General features: G+C 40.8%; 1 protein-coding gene across 4 annotated transcripts in view; it reads right to left on the bottom strand.

Moving 5' to 3' along the window:
• Positions 1 to 2177: 2177 nt before the first annotated feature.
• Positions 2178 to 21911, bottom strand: part of specc1lb (sperm antigen with calponin homology and coiled-coil domains 1-like b) — a 35717-nt gene continuing 15983 nt past the window's right edge. For 2 of the 4 annotated variants that reach the window (XM_017714391.2, XM_017714375.2), the window contains exons 5-17: positions 20487 to 21407; positions 19270 to 19477; positions 18071 to 18144; positions 17747 to 17922; positions 16794 to 16957; positions 16543 to 16664; positions 13148 to 13226; positions 12618 to 12707; positions 12356 to 12521; positions 8037 to 8139; positions 3451 to 3567; positions 3278 to 3337; positions 2178 to 2410 (exon numbers count right to left, since the gene is read on the bottom strand). In XM_017714391.2, coding sequence (XP_017569880.1) covers positions 2321 to 2410; positions 3278 to 3337; positions 3451 to 3567; positions 8037 to 8139; positions 12356 to 12521; positions 12618 to 12707; positions 13148 to 13226; positions 16543 to 16664; positions 16794 to 16957; positions 17747 to 17922; positions 18071 to 18144; positions 19270 to 19477; positions 20487 to 21407 — 2370 coding nt within the window. In that variant the 3' untranslated portion in view covers positions 2178 to 2320. The remainder of the gene's footprint in view (positions 2411 to 3277; positions 3338 to 3450; positions 3568 to 8036; positions 8140 to 12355; positions 12522 to 12617; positions 12708 to 13147; positions 13227 to 16542; positions 16665 to 16793; positions 16958 to 17746; positions 17923 to 18070; positions 18145 to 19269; positions 19478 to 20486; positions 21408 to 21911) is intronic. The other 2 variants (XM_017714383.2, XM_017714399.2) reach the window with 2 other exon arrangements.

Below are 21911 nucleotides of genomic sequence, written 5' to 3'. Positions count from 1 at the left end.
CTGTACAATTTTAACATTATCCCTTTCTATGGATCTCAAAACCTTGTAATAAATTTCTCAGTTGCTTCAAATATATCGGACAATACCAATGTATGCCAGCAAAATAGCATGGAAACATCTTTATATTATAGTACTTAAGGCAGTGCAGCAAGACATCAGAGTAAGTAAAACTTTGTATTTAGGTTAGATTTTGTGTTCTTTTAGTCTTTTCCTCCTTCAAATGACACTTCTGAATTGTTTATGGTGCTCTTGGTTTTATATTTGTGCAGAAGCATAGCTTAGACTGAGCTCCAAACAGGGGAGCCATTTAAGCATCCAGAAATATACAAGAGGATGGGTGTTGTTTCACATTATAATTTAGCATACAAACATTCAGTCCTATTTTGTGCTTTGAGATCAGTAAGAAGACAGCTAGATAGCATATCAGGAGTCAGCTAGGTAACCTGGGTATCAGAGTAAAGCTCACCTCACTTTGTTCAACCCAGCATGGTGCTGATTACAATCAAAAACCGCTTGCAATGCTTCCGCTCTTCAGAGGCACTAAGTGAGCCAGGTAGCATTTTTGGAAGCAGTGAGATTCTAAGAAAGGATACAGGATAAAAACAGCTCTGGAGTTCAGTGAAAGCAGCCAAGTTAGGAAAGTTTCTACCCTATTGATAACAGACATGCCTTCAGATTTGCATACAAAAGTCTGCTGCTTTTTGAATCACAAAAGGCAATGAGGAATGTGTAGAGAATGACTGAAAACAGCTTGCTTAGGCAGATGTCCAGGGGTGATGCTGCTCTTGGGGATAAAAAGCTGTAGCTGTGAGTGTTACTTCTTAGATTACGGACCGCTTGTAATTAACTGTGAAAAAAAATACAGTACATTTTAAGCTGCCAGTTAAGTAGCCAAATCGAGTCTGATATCTACGTCATATGGAAACAAAAGGCTTATGACTGATTCCCATGAAAGACATAAAGGCAATGAAACTGACGGAAAACCAGACTATGGGCCTTTACACCTTGCATTAACGTGTTTTTGTGATCGAATTTCACTTGACTGCTTGAAAAGCCAGGTGTAAACACCCCCAGGACACACTGTGTTTGGATTACATTCAGATCTCTCAAACCACATTGGTAGGTGGTCTGAAAGGGTCTCGACTGCGTTTAACACAAGTGTGAACAGAGCACAGTTTAATTATCCATATACAATGTGAGCGGAAACGTGTCTGCCGAACTCTGACTAGCAGGTGAGATTTTAATCAAGGAAACTTAAGATGGAAGATAAGCGAGCCGGAGGTTAGCCCAAACCAACAGCTTTCATCCACTCCAGGCCAAAAAAAAGTGCCCGAGCCAAGCTTGTCGACTGATGTCATAACATGCAAATAAGTAATTAAAAGTTAAAGGAAATGACACATGAACCGATAAGCTTTTTACATCAGAAAAGTACCATTGTATCCTCATCTGGTCACACTGGAGACGCATTTGTATGAAAAATGTAAATGGAATCCAGCCAAAGTTTATCCAGATAAGATCCGGATATGAGATACATGTTAATGCAAGGTATAAACCGACTCAGAGTTATATGGCAAAGGCAGCCTTGGGAGAATCACTCTTCATAATAAATACTAATACTAATTACTGAATCAATGAGAGGCAAGGCACCATTACCATCATCAAGCCACTGGTGAAATCTTCACCAAAAAGACTAAAAATGAAGCCAAACATTTTGAAATGATGTTTTGTTTAACAGAGAAACTGGCACAACGGAATGTATTACAAATGTTGATGGAAATGAAGATCAGTGAGGGTCCAGCATTACACAAAAAAAAAAAAAAAAAAGTTCACATACAGCTGCCTGTCCACGTAAGTGGAACAATAGCTTATGGGGAAACACAAATGTACCTGCACAGCAGCCTCGGGTCATTTACAGAAAAGCCCTGCATGAGAATCGTGAATGAATGAGCAAAGAAGCTGAGCTGTTTCTGTGACCACATATGAGCATGTGATTAATGTGTAAGCACATAGCATGTGATTTTTAACAAAAAAAAAAAGGAAAAAGAAAGATAAAAATAGATGTTGCAAGTTCGCACAGCTTTTGTGAAAGGTCCTTGTTAAAGGCTTTATATCCTTGTCAACAGCAATAATGCTGGACATACCCATCCACACCCCCCCCCCCCCCCCCCCCCCCCAAATGGCAGATGAGGGATTTGCAGTCAGAACAAAATGCAAAACCAATGCATCTGAAATGTCTGTTTCATAGGGCCTTGAGCTGAAGGTACGCAGCAGAATGTCTCTGCTGACCTGTAGCCACCAACAGAGGAAGAAGAAGAGAGACTCAAGTCTCAAAGTATTTGTAGATGGATGTAACATAGGTCATCACACTCTGCCAGTCTGGTCTTTCTGTGTGTACCATCTCACCAATGTCCTGAGAGAAAAACAAAGAGAGCACCCATAAATGAGAGAGGGAGAGAGAGGGAGAGAGAGGGAGAGAGAGGGAGAGAGAGGGAGAGAGAGGGAGAGAGAGAGAGAGAGAGAGAGAGAGAGACAGAGAGAGAGAGAGAGAGGGAGAGAGAGGGAGAGAGAGGGAGAGAGAGGGAGAGAGAGGGAGAGAGAGAGAGAGAGAGAGAGAGAGAGAGAGAGAGAGAGAGAGAGAGAGAGAGAGAGAGAGAGGGAGGGAGGGAGAGAGAGGGAGAGAGAGAGAGAGAGAGAGAGAGAGAGAGAGAGAGAGAGAGAGAGAGAGAGAGAGAGAGAGAGAGAGAGAAATTTGAAAATGATGAAAAGATAGAAAGAAGATAGTAGTAGAAGTAGAAAAGTAGAAAAAAAAGATTAAAAAAAAAGTCAAAAGGAAGATAGGGATATTGAGAGGGAATGAAGAAAGCAAGAAGGAAAACAGTCAGGGAGGAAGGCAGAAAAAGAACAGGGAGCAAATGAAAAGAGGTGAAGCAAGGAGAAAGAAAAATAAAATAAACAAAAAAAAAAAAAGATTAAAAATAAAGGTAAAAAACAGGGTTTTGATGGCAACCACAAATGTACCGGAAATTTTACCCAAGCACTTCCTTTTAAACCTTATAATAGTCAGACTATAGTTCTCTCTGGTAACATTAGTGTAATGAAAGTGATAAATTGCTGCTTTTCAAGAGAGTAAAATCACGTTTGTTCTCCAAATCGTCAAATAAAGTGATGTTTGCGTGGCACATGATTAGTCTTTGCCTGTTATTAGGCGTATGTAATGAGGTAATAAAGCCAGACCACAAACTCTTAGATGCAATTAAGGTGTTTGCCGTGAACTCACCAGTGTAGACTTAATTCCCACACTCTCTGCTGCCTGGAATGCCAATGTAAAATTACGCCTCTGGGGGGAAAAAAAAAAGAAAGAAAAAGAAAAAAGAGAATTCAGTGAAAAGGGCACGCAAGAGTGAAAAACACAGCATTATTTGAGTGCGTGTGTAGAACGAGACATCAGACCTTGTCCTGGCTGTTGAGCTCTTGATATGGGATATGAGCAGGTAGATAAGTGTGGAGAACAGCACAGAAGGCCAAACCATCGTTCCAGCTGCTGCTGAAATTGGTAATGTCTATGTTCTGAGGAAAAAAGGAAAGAAAAAAACAACTTTGTCAGATGACACAGAATCTAAATCAGTAATAGTGCTTATAGAGCTTCCACTGGAGCTTCTAATGCGATCACCTATTGCCATTTTCTCATGTATGCTTGTTAGTGGCAAATGTGGGCTGCTGTTTTGATAAGAATCACTTCCGTCAGCTGTAGTTCCAGAAGCTTTAGTTAACACAGAATAAAAGAATGGCTGCTGTATAAGGTTTTTTCACTTTATTAAAATTCAGTTAAAGCAAGTTGCTAAACCAAAACAAGTGTGACAGACTGGAAATAGATGTTAAATCATTAAACTGGGAGTATGGGAAGGGGATGGGCTTCAGGCTATACAGAGCGGCTCTGAATGCCAGCTGACCTTCCCCTCCTTCTAACATGGAGTGTTTGCCCAACAGACACTTTTATCATTGTCAACACACATTTCACATTCGTTCTAACCCACGTACAGCGGAAGCCAGCAGACGGCGGAGGCCATTTATGGCTCTGTTGTGACCAGCGCAGCTTGAGCTTCTGTAGTCCAGTGCAATTTAGTTAGCCAATAGCACTTACGTGTCCATCAGGAACATCAGTGCAATTCAGGTAAAGTGGAAGCCTCAGAGGTATACGGGCTTCCCCTACTATAAATCTTTCATCCTCTAATAGGTTTAATGATAATTACAGTATCATTATAGAGGATCAGTTTCAAAGGTCTTTGACACACCAAAACAAAACTAGACAATCTATAATACTGGAACAAACTGTATTTGTGGCACTGTCATTCTATTTCGTCTGCAAGTAGACGATGACAAGTTTTGTTGGTTAGCTTTGAAATCTGAAATTAAAAGTTTCAGCATACTTTAAAGTATTTATGTTGATATTGGGAGAATTCACAGCCCTTTTTACACCTACTTTAGAGGTCCATGAGCAAATGGACAAAACAGAATCCAGTACTAGCAAGAAATAAATTTAATGGAGAAATTATCATCAACTTATTAGAGTGGGAATAAAAGTTGACTGAAATTTGCAAAACAAACCAATGCTTCGTGAATGTGGGTAGGGGGTGACGGTATGCCTGTCAACATTGTCCAGCGGACAACAAGCCTGTTAACCCAGGTCTGAAAAGTCCCTCCAAAAGATGTGCAGGGAAAATAACATCAGCTCTTGCAAGAGAAAAAGAGTCTTGGATGGACTAGAGGAATTTGGAGGTGCATCTTAGAGGCAGTGTATGCTTGATGTCCAGAATCAAATAGTTAACAAGTGGAGTCCAGGCATGTATTCTTGTTATGAGATCACATCTGGCCCTGTGACACTAGTTCAGTGGTGCAAAATCTAATCTCTGTGACCCATAGGCAATCACCAGGTAGTACTGCTCTGGTAATGCTCTACCAAGCCCTGTATTACAGCCATTTATAAAAATAAAAAAAAAAAAAAAAAAAAAAACACTATTTATATTCAAACTCCATTTCAGCAGAGGCCCAAATGATTAAGAACCACAGTTCTGTCTGTGAAAGAGCAACAACGCTGATCAGATGTGCGAAAGAGGAGTGTAAATTGGCAGAGGCTGAGAGGCCACAGGAGCCTACAGTGAAGGAGATGGATAATAAGTGTAAGGTCATCAGAGAGGGTCAGGGCAGCAGGTGCCTAAAAGAGAAATGCAAAACCACCATCTCTCACATACAATCTGATTACCACATCTGACTGGTATGAGCTGCATTTACATGCAGTAGTTATGTCAGGAGCTTCATGAAATGGGTTTCAACTGGCTGAGCTGAACAACTTTAAGGCAGAAGGTCCTTTCCTGTTCCAGCATGACTGTGCCTGTGTGCACAAAGCGGGGTCCGACATGGTTTGACAAGCTTGGTGTGGATAAACTCCAGTGGCCTTTACAGAGTCAGAGCCCTGACCTAAACCCTACTGAACACTTTTAGAATGAACCAGAACGTCGACTGTTAATCAGGCCTTCTCATCTAAATGAGCTCAAAAATGCTCTTTTGACTGAAAATGCGCAAATTCCCACAAACACATTCCATTTTGTGGGAAACTTTACCGGACCAGTAGGGGGCCAGAGGGAGGGGGAGTCATCTCCATATTAATGCCCATGGTTTTTGGAGTGGGACGTCAGACAAGCTCATACAGGTTTGATAGCCAGTTGTCCACATACTTTTGAGTATATAATGTATACATCTTTGCATGTTCGTTGATGTATACAAATTGGTTTCGAATGGGTTTGTATTTTTTGTAGGTCCATTTTAAAAAATGTCACTCAAATCTGTGACTGGTTGTTTAGAAGATCAGTCATGCCTGTCAAGCTAGGCAGTTCTTAGCCACATTAAGAGACCAGAATGCATTAGATAATTCAGGTTTCAAGATGGTGCTACTACGGTTTTACTTTCAATTTATACTGTGTTTTCTATAGTAATACTGTGTGAGAAAACACACAACTAAGTATATGTGGGATGACTGAACAAAGAGACACAGTGTGAGGCAAATGTTTGATTAATTATTTAGGATTACCTAAGCTGCACAGATAACAGCAGGCATAAGCTGCTATCACCTGGTCTTGTAGCTCCAGTGTAAAACCAATGAAGTACATTTCAGACATCAAACACGCTGTAGGTGATCAACACCACCCAACCTGCCACACTGGCAGTCACAGCACTGGAAAATCTGGCGTTTTTTCAGCAAGTTCTTTCACTATGATAAGATGTGGTGTGTTTGACATGCAAAACGAAACTTCCTGCCCACCATATGACAGATATGCCAGGGTTTCAACAAGCCACTGAGGGGGGCCCCTCCGCCTTGTGTGTCTGCACTCATTTGGCCATGTGTGTTCATTCTCTGAGTTAACATGTAATATAGAAAAGAAAAAAAAAACAACAGGAAAAGCCTGGATGAGAGCCTCAGGGCTAATCACAGTGAAAAGAGCACTGTTGCTGTTCAGCCCTCTTTGACTCACAGCACTCCAAAGTGTCCAGAGTACTTCTAATGAACGCATTAGGCCTACAGTGAAAAATGAGGTACAGGCACCACTAGCCATTACCATCCATCACACACACACAGAGAGAGAGAGAGAGAGAGAGAGAGAGAGAGAGAGAGAGAGAGAGAGAGAGAGAGAGAGAGAGAGAGAGAGAGAGAGAGAGAGAGAGAGAGAGAATATACACTTCCATCATCAATCAGCTCAACCACAGTTGAATCAACCACAACAAAAGAAAAGAAACAGAAAAAGGAAAGTGTCCTTGCATGCTCAAGGACAAAAGGACAGTAACATTGTAAATTTTATATATATATATATATCTATATCTATCTCACACACACACACACAAGATGATGGTCAATCTTAGGTGTTTTTTGTCTACTTCCAGCTTTAACTGCCCTGACGAGAGCAGTCCAGATTATGTGTACAAAGACTTTTATGCAAAATTGCATCCTTCAGCATCAGGGAAAAAACAGCACCAATAACCAAACATAATATACATTTTCCAGTATTTAATATGTCTACCCTTAGCCTTTATTACAGCTTCCACTCTTTTCAGTAGACTTGCTTTGAGTCGTTCAAAAAGATCTGTCCGTTTCCCACATCTCCAGAGTTCAGTCTTGGACGTTGCTTGTATTTTCTGCTTAACAAGCCAAGAAATCCCAAACATTCAATGACACTGAGGTCTGAACTCCGAGGCAGTCAGTCCATTGTTCACCAACAGCTTCCTTGTATGATTTTCCTCTTTTTGTGTGGTTACTTGCCTCAGTAACAGTTTCCTGACTGTTACACATCCTTTCAGGAAAGGAGGACAGAAACACCTGTGGATTTTTTTTTAGATGTGAAGCAAGAGTGGAGCTTGAGTTTCTCCTCTCTTTCTCTCAAAGATGAAAGCTTAAAAACCAGGTCTACCGGGTCTTGCCGGGTTGCTATGAGTCTCATTTTCAATGCGTCTTTAAGTTCTTTCATCTTTTAAACCTTCTTGAATTTCTGGAAACTCCAGTTTTTCACTTATTTTTTTACTTTGCCATTTTACGCAAGTGGATTGTCTTGTCATCTCATCTTTTTGAGAAATGTCTCCTGGAACAATCAACAATGCATGTTTAATATCAGTTTTGACTGCACAGTACTGCATCATGAAGAGGAAGCAGGAAAAATTCCCCACACCATGGAGCCATAGTGATGGCTCACTCATGTCCAAATGTGACTGTGAGGAGAAAACAGTGCAAAAGCCCAGAGAGATGGGAAGGAAATAAAGCCACAGTAAAAACACTAGGCCTGCAGATAAGTCATCTAACTGAGACAAAATCAACCATGAATGTTTAAGAACTGATAATCAGGAATATTCCACAATAAAGTTTCCTTATTACAACTATGACATCACTACAACTAAGCAACATGATTCTGCTTCAAACATTATCTTAAACAGTTTTGTAATCCAAAACTGCACTTAAGAGGCAATTATTAGTATACAGTCAGCAAAGCTCCTACCTGATAACCTTCTGTCTTCTTCTGACACCACCTGAGAAGAGCGTTCCTCTTAGATCCTCCATATTCTCTGGCTAGAGCAGACAATGGGTCCTTCCTCTCCTCTCTGAGGAAAAATACCATTGTTACCACTGACAGAAGGGGTCTACACAAAATCCACGATTCCTAACCTGAAGGCAGATTTTAGCCATATTATCCATAGGCATAGGCAGGGAAGCTTTCTTCTCATTGTTCGTGTTCTGTACATTCTGGTTTGGACACTGCTCCCGAGTGCACGTATCCATGTTACGCAAACATCTGCGTATGATGGCCACACAAGTTTGCAAATGCAGAAGTACAACCCCAATTCCAATGAAGTTGTGACGTTGTGTAAAACATAAATAAAAACAGAATACAATGATTTGCAAATCCTTTTCAACCTATATTCAATTGAACACACTACAAAGACAAGATATTTAATGTTCAAACAGATAAACTTTATTGTTTTTTGCAAATATTCACTCATTTTGAATTTGATGTCTGCAACACGTTCCAAAGAAGTTGGGACAGGGACATGCAACACAGTGGTAAACATCACCTTTCCTTTTAACAGCACTCAATAAGTGTTTGGGAACTGAGGACACTGATTGTTGAAGCTTTGTAGGTGGAATTCCTTCCCATTCTTGCTTGATATGCAACTTCAGTTGCTGAACAGTCCGGGGTCTCCGTTGTCATATTTTGCACTTCATAATGCACCACACATTTTCAATGGGAGACAGGTCTGGACTGCAGGCAGGCCAGTCTAGTACCCGCACTCTTTTACTATGACGCCACATTGTTGTAACAAGTGCAGAATGTGGCTTGGCGTGGTCTTGCTGAAATAAGCAGGACGTCCCTGAAAAATACGTTGCTTGGATGGCAGCATAGATTGCTCCAAAACCTGTATGTACCTTTCAGCATTAATGGTGCCTTCACCCATGCCATGGGCACTAACACACCCCCAGACCATCAGAGATTTTCCTCTTTGGCCCGGAGGACACGACGTCCATGATTTCCAAAAACAATTTGTAATGTGGACTCATCAGACCACAGGACACTTTTCCACTTTGCGTCAGTCCATCTCAGATGAGCTCAGGCCCAGAGAAGCCGGCGGCGTTTCTGGGTGTTGATATTTGGCTTTCACTTTGCATGGCAGAGTTTTAACTTGCACTTGTAGATGGAGTGACGAACTGTGTGTGTGTAGATGGTTTTCTGAAGTGTTCCTGAGCCCATGTGGGAATATCTGTTACAGAATGATGTCGGTTTTTAATGCAGTGCCGTCTGAGGGATCGAAGGTCACGGGCATTCAACGTTGGTTTTCTGCCTTGCCGCTTACTTGCAGAGATTTCTCCAGATTCTCTGAATCTCTTGATGATATTATGGACTGTAGATGATGAAATCCCTAAATTCCTTGCAATTGCACGTTCAGAAACGTTCTTAAACTGTTGAACTATTCGCTCACGCAGTTGTTCACAAAGTGGTGAACCTCGCCCCATCCTTGCTTGTGAACGACTGAGTCTTTAAGGGCTGCTCCCTTTATACCCAATCATGACATTCATCTGTTTCCAATTAACCTGTTCACCTGTGGAATGTTCCAAACAGGTGTTTTTTGAGCATTCCTCAACTTTCCCAGTCTTTTGTTGCCCCTGTCCCAACTTCTTTGGAACGTGTTGTAGGCATCAAATTCAAAATGAGTAAATATTTGCAAAAAACAATAAAAGTTTATTCGTTTGAACATTAAATATCTTGTCTTTGTAGTGTATTCAATTGAATATAGGTTGAAAAGGATTTGCAAATCATCATATTCTGTTTTTATTTATGTTTTACACAACGTCCCAACTTCATTGGAATTGGGGTTGTAGATTTATTTCCATAAAATGCAAACACGAAATGTAAACAATGAAATACTGTGGACCGAAGTTCAAGGAACGTCCTGAGTATACAAGCCAGTTTACCTGGACAGATGAATAATCTTCAAATCATCCTGCAAACTAACAAAAGCAGCAGAAATCCAGCATTACCAAACAAGAAGCATAGATTTCTATGTTCTTGATTTGTACACCAATCAATCTTCACACTGGTTAAAATATATTACTGCCAAAGCTGTGTCAGCACATACGACCAGCTGCCTGGCAGGACCTCAGTGAAAGATGAGAGAACATGACACACTTGCATCACCTGATCATACAAATGGTATTCCCTCTCAGCACATAAGGAGCTCTGAGCTCCTATGGAGTGTGATTAATTCAGCCTGAGACTGAGGATGAGCGCTGGAGGCTGCAGCTCATAATGAAAGGCTTCTAGGGCCGAGAGCCTGAGTGGAACCGAGGTCAGATTTCAGAGCAGGTGAAAGCTCTATGCATTATCACTGTGCAAGTGGCATGTCATTACTGTGCCCAGCAGGGGGAGATTTCTGAGAATCCACATAGAGGGGAGTCTTCTATAAAATCAGTAAGAAGCCTCTGGAAAGTTAAGGATTGCCAAGGGACTCTAACATGCAGAAAAGCGTAAAGGAAAATATATTTAATAAAAATAAAATACAATAAATAATCAGTGCATGCTTAACACAAGTTCACATACGTTATAAATGAAGTACAAAGTGCAATAAGACAGGATCAAATTCTATAAATGAATGAATAATGTTACATGACATGATAGCGTTATGTAAATTTACAATTTCATTATTTATTTAGCAAGCACTCTTTCCAGGCACTTACAAGTCATGAAATTTTAGCTGAAAATTGTTGTCATTCAAATTTTGATTTCTTTTTTTTTACAACTATTAGTGTACATGCCTAAAGTGGCCAAAATGGCCGATGACCTCTTTTGCTTCCTAGTTGTTGATACTTAGGAGTTCCCAGCTGACAGACACAGCTTTAGTCCAAACTAACAAACACTACTCATATTATGATTGCCCTCTAAAAGTGTTTAAGCACCAGTGAGAAATAAGAACTTTTTCTCATTTTTTGAAGACCTGTAAGTGTGTATAAATGCATCTTCTGCCTTCGTTTATTCACATGTAATTGCCCCAAGCCTATGAGATGAAAACACATCCAATTCATGTACTGTTTGATGAGATGTAAAACATAGGTTTGTGAAATAACTACAATCAACTCAAATAACTGCAGTTAAGCAATTAGGTAACAATGGCAACAGGCTACCTTACAATGATAAGTGAAAGTAATCTTGCCCAAAGAGTATAATTGGCATAGGAGTGCCAGTTCCTGCCTGGACAGATAACAAACATCAATGTTCAATGTGTGGGGCAGTGTTATCCACCACGATCCAGTTGTGTCAGCTGAAAAGACAGGAAATGCCCAGCACTAGTAACTGCATATGCAGGAGTTTATTAATTTGGAACCCACTTTATTCCCCGGTTTAGTCATTCATGTCTTCCCCGTCACGATGCTACAAAACTGGGAGAGTGAAGGCCAGCATGTTCTTCCTCATAGTCATGTGAAGCACTGCATCTTTTTAAACTGCAACTAATGCAACATCATTGGATCACTCAAAGCACTCTGAGTAGAACACCAACAGCTTAAAAAAAACAAAAAAACACCCCTGTTAGGTAGTGATACGCAGAGTGAGGTCTAGGTACATCAATTTTCATGCTTTCAGAGGTAAAGAAACTAACATAAATGAACGGCGATAACAGTTATCTTAAATGAGGACCAATTAATTATTAGACCAGGAAACTAATAAAACAAAATTATATCAAATAACTTTTTTCCCCCCAAATATAATCCAATATAATTCAAAGTAGCCACTTTGTTTCACAGTGGTACTGGCACTTAATGGCCCCAATTTTGACACGTCACAGACTCGGAACACATGAGACAATGGTTTTGAATGGGAAAAGATAAGAAAACACACAGTTCTCTGCTCATTTCCTTTTAAACACTGTTTTCAATAGTCCTTAACAAGCCATGTTGATGCTTCACTACTCAGACCAGAAATAATCAAATTAAAATCTACAACATTTGTAGACTTGTTAACTTTAATATATAATTGTTTTTCAAATTTTTCCCCATACATTAATTGGCTTTGCTAAAGAATGCTTTTTTCTCAGTTTGCTCCGCTGAAAGACTTTGCTGGGTCCGCAGCTGTGCTGCAGACCACCAGTTGACAACCCGTGGTTTAGACAGCTGCATCACAAGGACCCCCTCATTCTAACAGTCTGTAATACCGACATGAGGTGAATAATAATATTAATAATTAATATAATTAATAATTTAATACATATCATCTAATAATGGTTGTATCAGCTACAGATCTAAAGTTTACTCCAACAGAAAGGTTCTTACCGTAGCCGTCCACGTGTAGTGGGTGTGACTGAGGCTGTAGGGGAGGAAGAGTTGGAAGACAGAGAGAGCTGAGGGGAGGAGGAGCCTAAAGTCATGAGTGACGAGGGTGCTGATGAATCCGTAACCGACAGATCCCTCTTCAGCTCCTCACTGCTCCTGCGAGAAACTTAGAGAAAAAAAAAAAAAAGCATGTTTTCAAAATTTATTATCTTTTTGAGGGTCAAAGTTTCTCTTTCACTCACTCACTCTCTACCACACACACCTGATATGGACTTGGTGGGGTCTATATTAGGCACTCTCTGGAGAACAGAGCCAGGGCGAGTTCCTGGAGAAGTTCGAAGCAGATGATCTGCTGTGGAGTTACACACATGTATGCATAGGCAGAAGCAGGCACACAAATTCCCTCACACATGTACGTGCACACACGCACGTACATCCAGAAACACAACCAAACAAAACAAAGTGAGGTAAAAACAGTGAATGGACTTGAGCAGCGCATTTGGTTGTGAGTTTTGCCTCTGTGTATCCGATGATCTGGGAATTTTCAAACTTTTCTTCACCTGTGTGCCTCTAATGAAGCAGTTTCTGTTGTGGACTAATTAAGGGTGGTAAGAAAGTCACATGCATGTATGTATGCACGTCTAAGAAACAGCTGGCCCAGTGCTCCGTCTGCTTCAGCACTGAAAACACATCTTAGCTCTACACAGCTGGTTTAATCTGGCTTGGGGAGACATGAGCGAAGGTTAATGAGGTGCTGCAAAATGCAGAAAGGCCAATCTTGCCTGTACCCACCTGGCATGCTCAGCTCTGTGTAGCTGGGTCTCTTATCCACCAGAGAGGAGAGGGGCTTGGGTGTGGTGACTGTATGCCTCTGAAACACAAAGGAGGGAAACAAACTCCATCAAATAAGCATATTCGGTCAGCGCTGCTAACACCAGCATGGTTTTACAATATCCGGCACAGGCATACACATGTGAATAATACTGTTTTTCACTGTGAATGAATAATGGAGATATGTCAAGGGATCAAACAGCTGATGATCATGACATCCATGTGATGAGACCAAAAACACTTCCCTGTTTAAAAAAATAACCTTGTGTGGTCAAATCATATAGCACTTATTAGTCATTGTAACACTCATAGTTATTTACATGTTCCTGGCATCAGTGCCCAAATCCCCTTTAAAAAAAAAGTGAAGATGGCTTGGGCAGATATACAGTACTGTGCACAAGTCAAAGACCACTTTTCAGTTATTTAAAGCAGCACTTTTTACGATTTTTGTTAGAAATTAGTGTAGCATGACCAAGTCAGAGGGAAAAAAAACACGCTAAAATATGATGTGCATGTACTGCTGAGTTACTTTATAAAATCTGAAATAATAATGTAAAAGTCAGAGGCATCGGCATCAGATTTCTCGGGATTTTCGAGTCCATGTCATGTGTCTTTGTACAATAACATTCACAAAAGTGTAAAAAAGTTTGGCTTGATGTTTAGGTAGCCAATGCAAAATCAACATTATAAAGATAAAGATATAGTGATAATAGCCGATAATTCACTTATATCCTCAAAAGACACGTGCTTCACCAAGTTTAGACTGAGTTCTCTTTGCATGCTCTCTCTACACACTCCCAGTTATCAGATTCATCCACTTGTTGGGGTCACGCAAAATGTTCTTCTGCACTCTACAAACATTTGCACATTTTCACCAGAGGGGTCTCCAAATCCCCAAATCTTATATAGTGTAGCTTTAATATCCAGGCAAAACAGCCATTACATAATTCATTTTTCAGCATTATAGAAAAGCAGAACAGCAGAAAACGTTTCATAGAAATGTTTCACACAGCCACAAATACGTAGATAATATACATTTTCTTTTCAGTATTTAATGTCAACACCCATTACAGCTTCCCTTCTTTTCAAGAGACCTGCTTTCAGCTTTTCAAAGAAATCGGCAGGGATATTTTTCCATATCTCCAAAGTCCAGACTTCACCATTCAGTGATGTTGAAGTATGGGCTCTGGGGTGGTGAGTTCATTGTTCGGAGAACCCTGGCAGCTTCTTTGTAGTTTGATCTACAAATGTTCTTTTGTCTATTTTCTTTTCTCAGTGAGGCTCCTTGAGAACTACACATCCTTCAGATTTAGAGCTATTTGCTGTCTTATAGTAAACGGATGGACAGAAGCACTTTTGATATAGATTTTCTTCAGATCTGAAGCAAGAGTGAAGCTTGATTTTCTCCTCTCTCAAAGATGAAAGTTTCAAGTACTTTTTACTTGAGCATAGCCATTTCGGTGGTCTGACAGGTTTTGCAGTTGTTAGGGGTCCTGATTTCCCTGCATCTTTTAAATGTTTTATAGACACTAGTTCTGAAAAATGAATAACTTAATGGCTGTTATGACCAAAAACTAAATAAATGAAATAGTGTACTCTGGCTTTTGCACAGTGCTGTATAATTGTGACTATACGCTACAAACACAAGACTATAACTTGTATAACTGATTTGCATTAGTATTTTTACTTTATTTTAATGATATGAAACAATTATTTTTAAAGTGAGCTGGAGCTTTGCAAAGGTGCTGTATAAACAAAAGGTAATACACAAAAGGGTTACAGAAATATTCTTGGCATGTTGAAAGGTGAGACTTCTCATATGTTTTAACCACAATGTTTTGTCTCCTGAAAGAGCCTGAAGGTTTCTGTGTTTTCCAAGCAATGCGAAGCCAAAGCCCGTAACATCCCAGCCCTGTGGTGACCACCCATGCAAGAACCCTAATCAAAAATCATCGTTGTTCCTGGTTCCAGTAACAGTCTGTGTGACCGCAGTGGTGTTAAGGGCATGTTTTCCACAGGCACTCTTTCACATAAAGAGAGAGTGCAAAACAGCATGACTCTCTTCATGAATCTTTAATGCCCCTCCAACAAAAATAAATCACACTGTGAGTGAATAAGAAATTCAAAGTAAACATCTTCGGTCTTCACTGAGACCACTGAAAGGAAATTGATCTCTAGGGCTGATGATCTGCTTAGTCTTTCCTTAACAAAATGAACAAAAATAACTATCTTCCTTGTCTGCAGGAAAACATCCTGTTTTGGCACGATCTAGAGGACCCTTCAGATCACTCCTGAGAGAAATTCCGGAGGACATCCATGCAGTAGAGATGGGAAGAACGAAAGCCCCTCAGTCTCTTCAGGCTCAATGGGGTCTGGTGTTCTCATTTGAAAAGGTGCGGCACTAAATCCACAAAACCCCCTGAACAGAGCTTTGAATTGAAGAATGCAGCCATCTGGTAAACTCATCAGAAGTGTGTTCTACATCTTTCAAACGCAGACTTGACTTGCAACGTGCTGATGTGGGTTAAGAGGGGTAAATATGGCAAACACTAATAGCATTGCATTGCACTGAAACAAAACCTCTCCCCTTTTTTGTTGTTTTTATTTTTTTTTTTTACACCAACAGACAAATAGAAATAGCGCAAAATAACAATTAACTCGTTACTTTATCTTGCATTGCAATCCAATTGCAATTTTGTTTGTCCTGTAAAGCTACTTATTTGTTCTGTCAGGGGCAAAATGTATATTACCAGAACATATTCCAGTTATCATAGCTGTCATAACAAAACTTTCTACATCTTAAAAAAACTAACTTACTTGGAGAAAGAAAAGATGTTCTTAACTTTGTGTTAAAAGGTTCCAAATCACATCACTTGTTTTGCAATAGTTTGACGTAGTACGTAAACATTAGGCTTTCAGAATCATTCACTCCCCAAGTACATATAGTCCATATATGGAAATTAAATTAGAAAACAGTCCATTTTGGCTCATTGCTTTTGTCACATAAAGCAACATATTTTCATGTGTTTGCTTGTTCTGCCTCAGCCCCACCCATTCACAATGAGGTTATAAGGAGTGTTACAGCCTAGACAGCTTTCTGAATAAGGCACAAGCCACCGCAGTAAATCAGAGATTATTTGCATATGTCAGTCTTAAAGGCACAGTAACAAAAAAGTGACTTTTTTGTACTATTTAGGTTTGTATTGGTTCACTGCTCATTAAATCTGACACTGCAGAGGGAAGCTGGCAAATGGTGGAAACCTAAATAAATATATATGAATACATTTTGAAACAGGGTACACAAAATTTTGCTATGGCGACGACACACATATGCATTTGTTATTTTCAAGTGGTACCTGCATTGGAGACACCGCAGCAGCGGGTGGAGTTTTCAATGGGCTGGGGCTAAGCGGGGTTCTGGGAATGGCTGCAGCGACCACAGCTGGAACAGCAGCTGCTGGACTGCTTGGAATAGGAACTGCAACATCCACATACAGACGCATGCTCAAAACACTAATTACTAACACACAGAAAATTCAAATGTCTTGAGTGAGTGCGGGGAGGTATGATTGACTGATTGCACCCAAGGATTTGTGTGTTTGTGTACCTTGCGAGGCACTGTCAAAGCTCTTGATTAGGGTTTTGACGGTGGGAGAGGGCTCTGAGGAGGTGGAGGAGCGGCGACTCAAGCCCATTCCCTGCCTCAGAGCAGCCAGATCCCTCTCCACTGCATTCATGTAGTTATACACACGGCCACGCTCTTCATCCTGCCTGAAATACAAGACACATGCGTCACACGCGTAAGCCCAAGTGTTTTTCATCTCCATATGTTCCTTAACTGGGCATTCGTGCAGCTAAGACTAGGCTTAATAAAAAGCATAGCTAATTTAGAACAGAATAGATTATAATTCACCACATAGAAACCAATTACGGTCCACTGACTAATCTTTTCACTTTGTGGCTTTTTTTTTTTTTTTTGCAGTGCCACACACCATCAACTAAGGGGCTTCTTACAGACAGAGGTGATCCTTTCCAACTTATGTATAAGCAGGTTTACCACAGGTGACCTTTAATCAAGTTTCAATTAGTGATCAGTGGAAATGGGAGCCACATGAGCTTTCAAGCATCATAGAAGTGGGTCAGAATATTTGAGTAAATATGATATCAGTTATTTGTGTGAAAACCTGTTTATTATTTTTTTATAATAAAGTATTTTTATCAGATCAATGAGCTCCAGCTTCCCCCGCGACCCAGAAGGAAAGGCATCTTAGAAAAGTGTGCATGTGTATTAGATCAACAAAAAATTATATATAAAATTATTTTATTTCTGGCTGTAACCTTGACAGCAAAATGAGGGAAAAGCAGAGTCTAAGCACTTTGAGCATCAAAATAATTGATATTTGATATTATGGTATAAATTTGAGATTGCACACCAAATTAGTCACTTATATTTGGTGCTTTTCTGTATTTACAGCTTTTCTAAAACAATAAATTCCATGGAAAACGAACAAGTAAAAACAACCCTAAACCTTCTAGTTTGTCAACCAAACACTGTCTTACTTTCTGCTTTTGAGCTCATCCAGCTCTTTGCTCATTTTTTCATTCTTGTCCTGGGCCTCTTGCAAGCGGCGCCGCAGGTCCCCAATCTCCTCCTGAGCCTCAGACTTAATGTCATTGGCAATGACCACAGCCGTCTGCAGATCAGCCTGGAACTGTCTCCACTCAGCAGATTCTTCCTGTAAGAAAACACATGCCAATCACCTGCTTAATAACAATCAGTAGATAATGAATGATGATTAATAAGGAGTTCAAAGACAAAACACCTCTACATAAAATTAGATATGTTACTAAACAGTCAATACCGCATATGGAAAATAGTATTACCCGCAGTTTACGGTGAAGGGTCTTGATCTCTTTTTCCATGTCATATTTCTGGTCATGAAGTTTTTTAATAGAATCTAAATGAAAGAGATGAAGACAGATGCAGATGACCAGGGAAAAGGACCTTGCCACAGCTTACCCTGAAAACAGCTCAATGGCGCCTCTATGTGGACAAAGCCCTGCATAACAATGTGGTACTCAATTCAAAAGTAGACAATTTGATCCAACAAAATAAGAAACAATTAAAACAAATGGAATAACCTTTATTCTTGAAAATGTTTTTATTATTACTTTGCCCCAGTGACCAATTCAAAATTGCTGAAAAATCTGAATGTTTAATGTCAGTTTAATAAGATATCAAGGCATACACTACATGGACAAAACTATTGGGACAGACACCATATTCATTATATTCAAGTGTTTCATTCAGTCCTGTTGCCACATGTGTATAAAATCAAGCACCTAGCCAGGCAGTCTGCCTTTAAAAACATTTGTGAATGAATGGGTTGAGCTAAAAAGCTCACTGAATGAGTGTGGTGCCAACTGTTGGATGGAGTTGTGTAAAGCACACCGCCACTGGACTCTGGAGCAGTGGAAACGTATTCTATGGAGTGATCAATCACGCTCCTCTATGTAGCAGTCTGACCGATGAGGCTGGGTTTGGCGAAAGCCAGTAGAGAACGTGACCTGCCTGACTACACTGTGCCAGCTGTAAAGTTTGTTGGAGGAGGGATAATGCTATGGGGTTGGTCTAGACCCCTTAGTTCCAGTGAAGGGAAATCTTAATGTTTCAGCAGACGAAGACATTTTGGACAACTTTGTGGGAACAGTTTGGGGAAGCCTTCTCTGTTACTACATACCCAAAACAAGATCCATAAAAGGCATATCTGGGTAGGTTTGGTGTGAAAGAACTTGACTGGCCCTCACAGAGCCCTGACCTCAACCTTATTAAACATTTTTGGGATTAACTAGAAAGGAGATTGCAACCCAGGCCCTCTCGTCCAACATCGGTGTCTGACCTCATAAAAGCTCTTTTGGATGAATGTAGGAATAATTCTTGCAGACACACTCCAAAATCTTGTAGAAAGCTTCCCTGAAGAGTGGAAGCTGTTACAGCTGCAAAGGGGGTCCAACTCCATATTACTGCCTATGGATTTATTATCAGAGTGTAGAGTGCAGATTTTTTTTTTTTGGTGACTCACTCTCCAGGTCTGAGATGATGAGGTTGTCATGAAGTTTGACAGCTCGATGCTGCTCCACCTCATCCTCCAGCTCAAAGATAGTCTCCTTCATGTCTGCGATCTCGGTATCTTTCTCCTCCAGTTCAGAGCACTGCTGTGCCAAAACCCGCTTCTGCTCAGCCAACTGTTTCTGCACCTCATCCCGGAACTCCTGGAAATCTCCCTCCAGCTACAACACAAACGTGTGTGCGCACACACACACACACACACACACACACACACACACCCCTATTGCTCAACTGATCAAAATGTTTCTTTGTTCTCTGAAGACTTAGAAATCAACACTCAGAAACTGATTTGTTCTTAAAAGAAATAGTAGGTAAAAGTATGGACAAACTTTAAGGTTTAAGATGGTGGCTATTTGACATACGTAAACATACAAGAAATAGCCAACTTTCATTTATTTACTTCCCAGTCAAATTTTATTTCCTGTAAAAAGTTCAATCTTACAAGTTGTATTTTCTGCTTCTCACAATTCAAGTAATGTTGAAGTCTGGATTCTGGAGTAGCCAGTCCAATGTTCAGAACACCAGCAGCTTTTATGTTTGATTTTTTTTTCTTTTTTCTGACTGTCTCAGTAACTGCTTCTTCACAGCTACACATCCTTTAAGACCCACAGTGCTGAGATGTCTTGTCGTAGTGGAAGGATGGACAGAAATTCCTGTGGATTTTTCAGATCTAAAGCAAGAGTGAAGCTTGAGTTTATCCAAAGATAAAAGCTTTAAGTACTGTTTATCTGATGCTGACAGTTGATCAACAAGGTATTCTCTATTTTATGATTTTTTTTTTAACTCCAGTTTTGGAAAAATCCTGTTTTTTGAAGCTTATTTCTTTCATTTTCTTTCCATACGCCTGATATCTAATACCCTAAGAAATAACTCCTAAAAAGCAAATAACTTGGTGGCCTTTGTGACTGGAAATTAAATAAACGAAGAACAATCTCTGAATTTTGCACAGAACTGTACTTTTATTCATTTGCTTAGAAAATAGCACGTCATATAGAATAAAAAACTAGAGAAGTGAAAATATACCAGTGATTATTTAAATCAATGCGGTTTGGACAGTGTTTATTGATGGGATATAATCTTACTTAAGAAGCCAAAGCATTTCATTTAATCAGGACAAACGAATAAACAAAACACAAAATTATACAATGTGTTATGTGTGTGCTCTCTCACCTTACTAATTGCATCCTGCAGCTGGGCAGCCTCTTCACGTGTGTGCCTCAGCTCCTCCTGCAGCTCTGTTGCTTTAGCCTCAGCACGCTCCTTGTCCAATCTCTCGCTGTCCAGCAGATGGCGGATGTCAGTCTTATCTCCGGCATTGTGGATGGAGAGGAGCTGGGCAACCCTCTCCCTCTCCTGATCCAGCTGAAGTCTGCAGCGGTCCAGCTCGACCTGCTCCTCCTCAGCACGCAGTCTGAGGGCCTGCAGCTGCACAGCAGCTGCCTCACGCTCTCGTCGCTCCAGCTCAGCTGTCCTTTCGGCCAGGCGCACGCGGTCCTTCAGGGCGGCTGCCAGGCCCTGCGCCTCAGCGTTCTCCTGTTCGGCCATCTTCAGCGCGCCGCTCAGCTGCTGCTGTACTCCCAGCAGTTGTTCCCTCTCAAAGCGGGCATTTTCGTTCAGCTCAGCGTAGCGCCTTTCCAGCTCCACATACCGTCCGCTCTTGGTGTCCTCATTTTCCTCATCCTTGGCGTAGGCCACGCGGTGCTCGTCCAGCAGGCCACGGAAGTAGTCCAGTTGGCGACCATAGAGCTCCAGGCGTTCAGCCTGCTGCCTCAGTGAGTCCAGCAGCACAGCACGCTCCTCACCCAGTCGCTCATTCTCAGCGCTCAGCTCCTGCGCAATCTGCTGCAAGTCGGCCAGCTCCTGCAGCGTGGCCTGCAGCTCCTCTGCCGTGCTGTGCTGGTTCTCTTCCATCTGGTGGATGCGCTCTGTTAAGCAGGCCACAGACACCTCACTGGCATTCCCACTGCTGCCCCTCCGCTCTCGACCTGGAGAGGAGCCGCCAGCCTCGGACTCAGATGAGGAGCCACAGCCTGAAGGCGCATCCAGGGCATCGTCGCTGGAGGTGACTGGCTGGTAGGCCTCACTGTAGGCCTGGGAAATGAAACGATAACAATAATCATCAAAAAGTTATTTCCTTTGTAAATGATCTGCATTTTATTTTATTGATGACATTATGACTTTCTGTGCCTTAATCTAGTATTAAAAGTAGTAAGTGTGAGCTTTAAGAAAAGTACTACTTTGGTAAACTAAGTGGTCATGCGAGTCTTTTACTTGCTAGAAGGGGAGAGAGCTCTAGCCATTCACTCATAACTGCATAAAACAGCTCTTTCAGGTTGACATGTTCTGATATGAGCAAGGCGCACTTTGGATTATCCTTAAAAAGCTATTAAATACATAAAGCTGCACTGTGTGGATTTTGGGGTTTAGAGGCCTCTCTGGTGCAGAAGAACACGTCATCATACACAACAATGACCCCTTCCCCAAGCAGATGAATTCGACATTTGTGAGCACATTGAAAGAGTATACGAAAATAGTTGAACTCTACTATATTAGAATCATCTACTATTGTCATCAAATCTTCATCAGTACAATGCA

The sequence above is a fragment of the Pygocentrus nattereri genome, chromosome 16, assembly GCF_015220715.1.
Source record: "Pygocentrus nattereri isolate fPygNat1 chromosome 16, fPygNat1.pri, whole genome shotgun sequence".
Classification (NCBI taxonomy): Eukaryota; Metazoa; Chordata; class Actinopteri; order Characiformes; family Serrasalmidae; genus Pygocentrus; species Pygocentrus nattereri.
The sequence above is the reverse complement of the archived record's forward strand: the minus strand, read 5'-3'. Positions and strand labels throughout refer to the sequence as shown.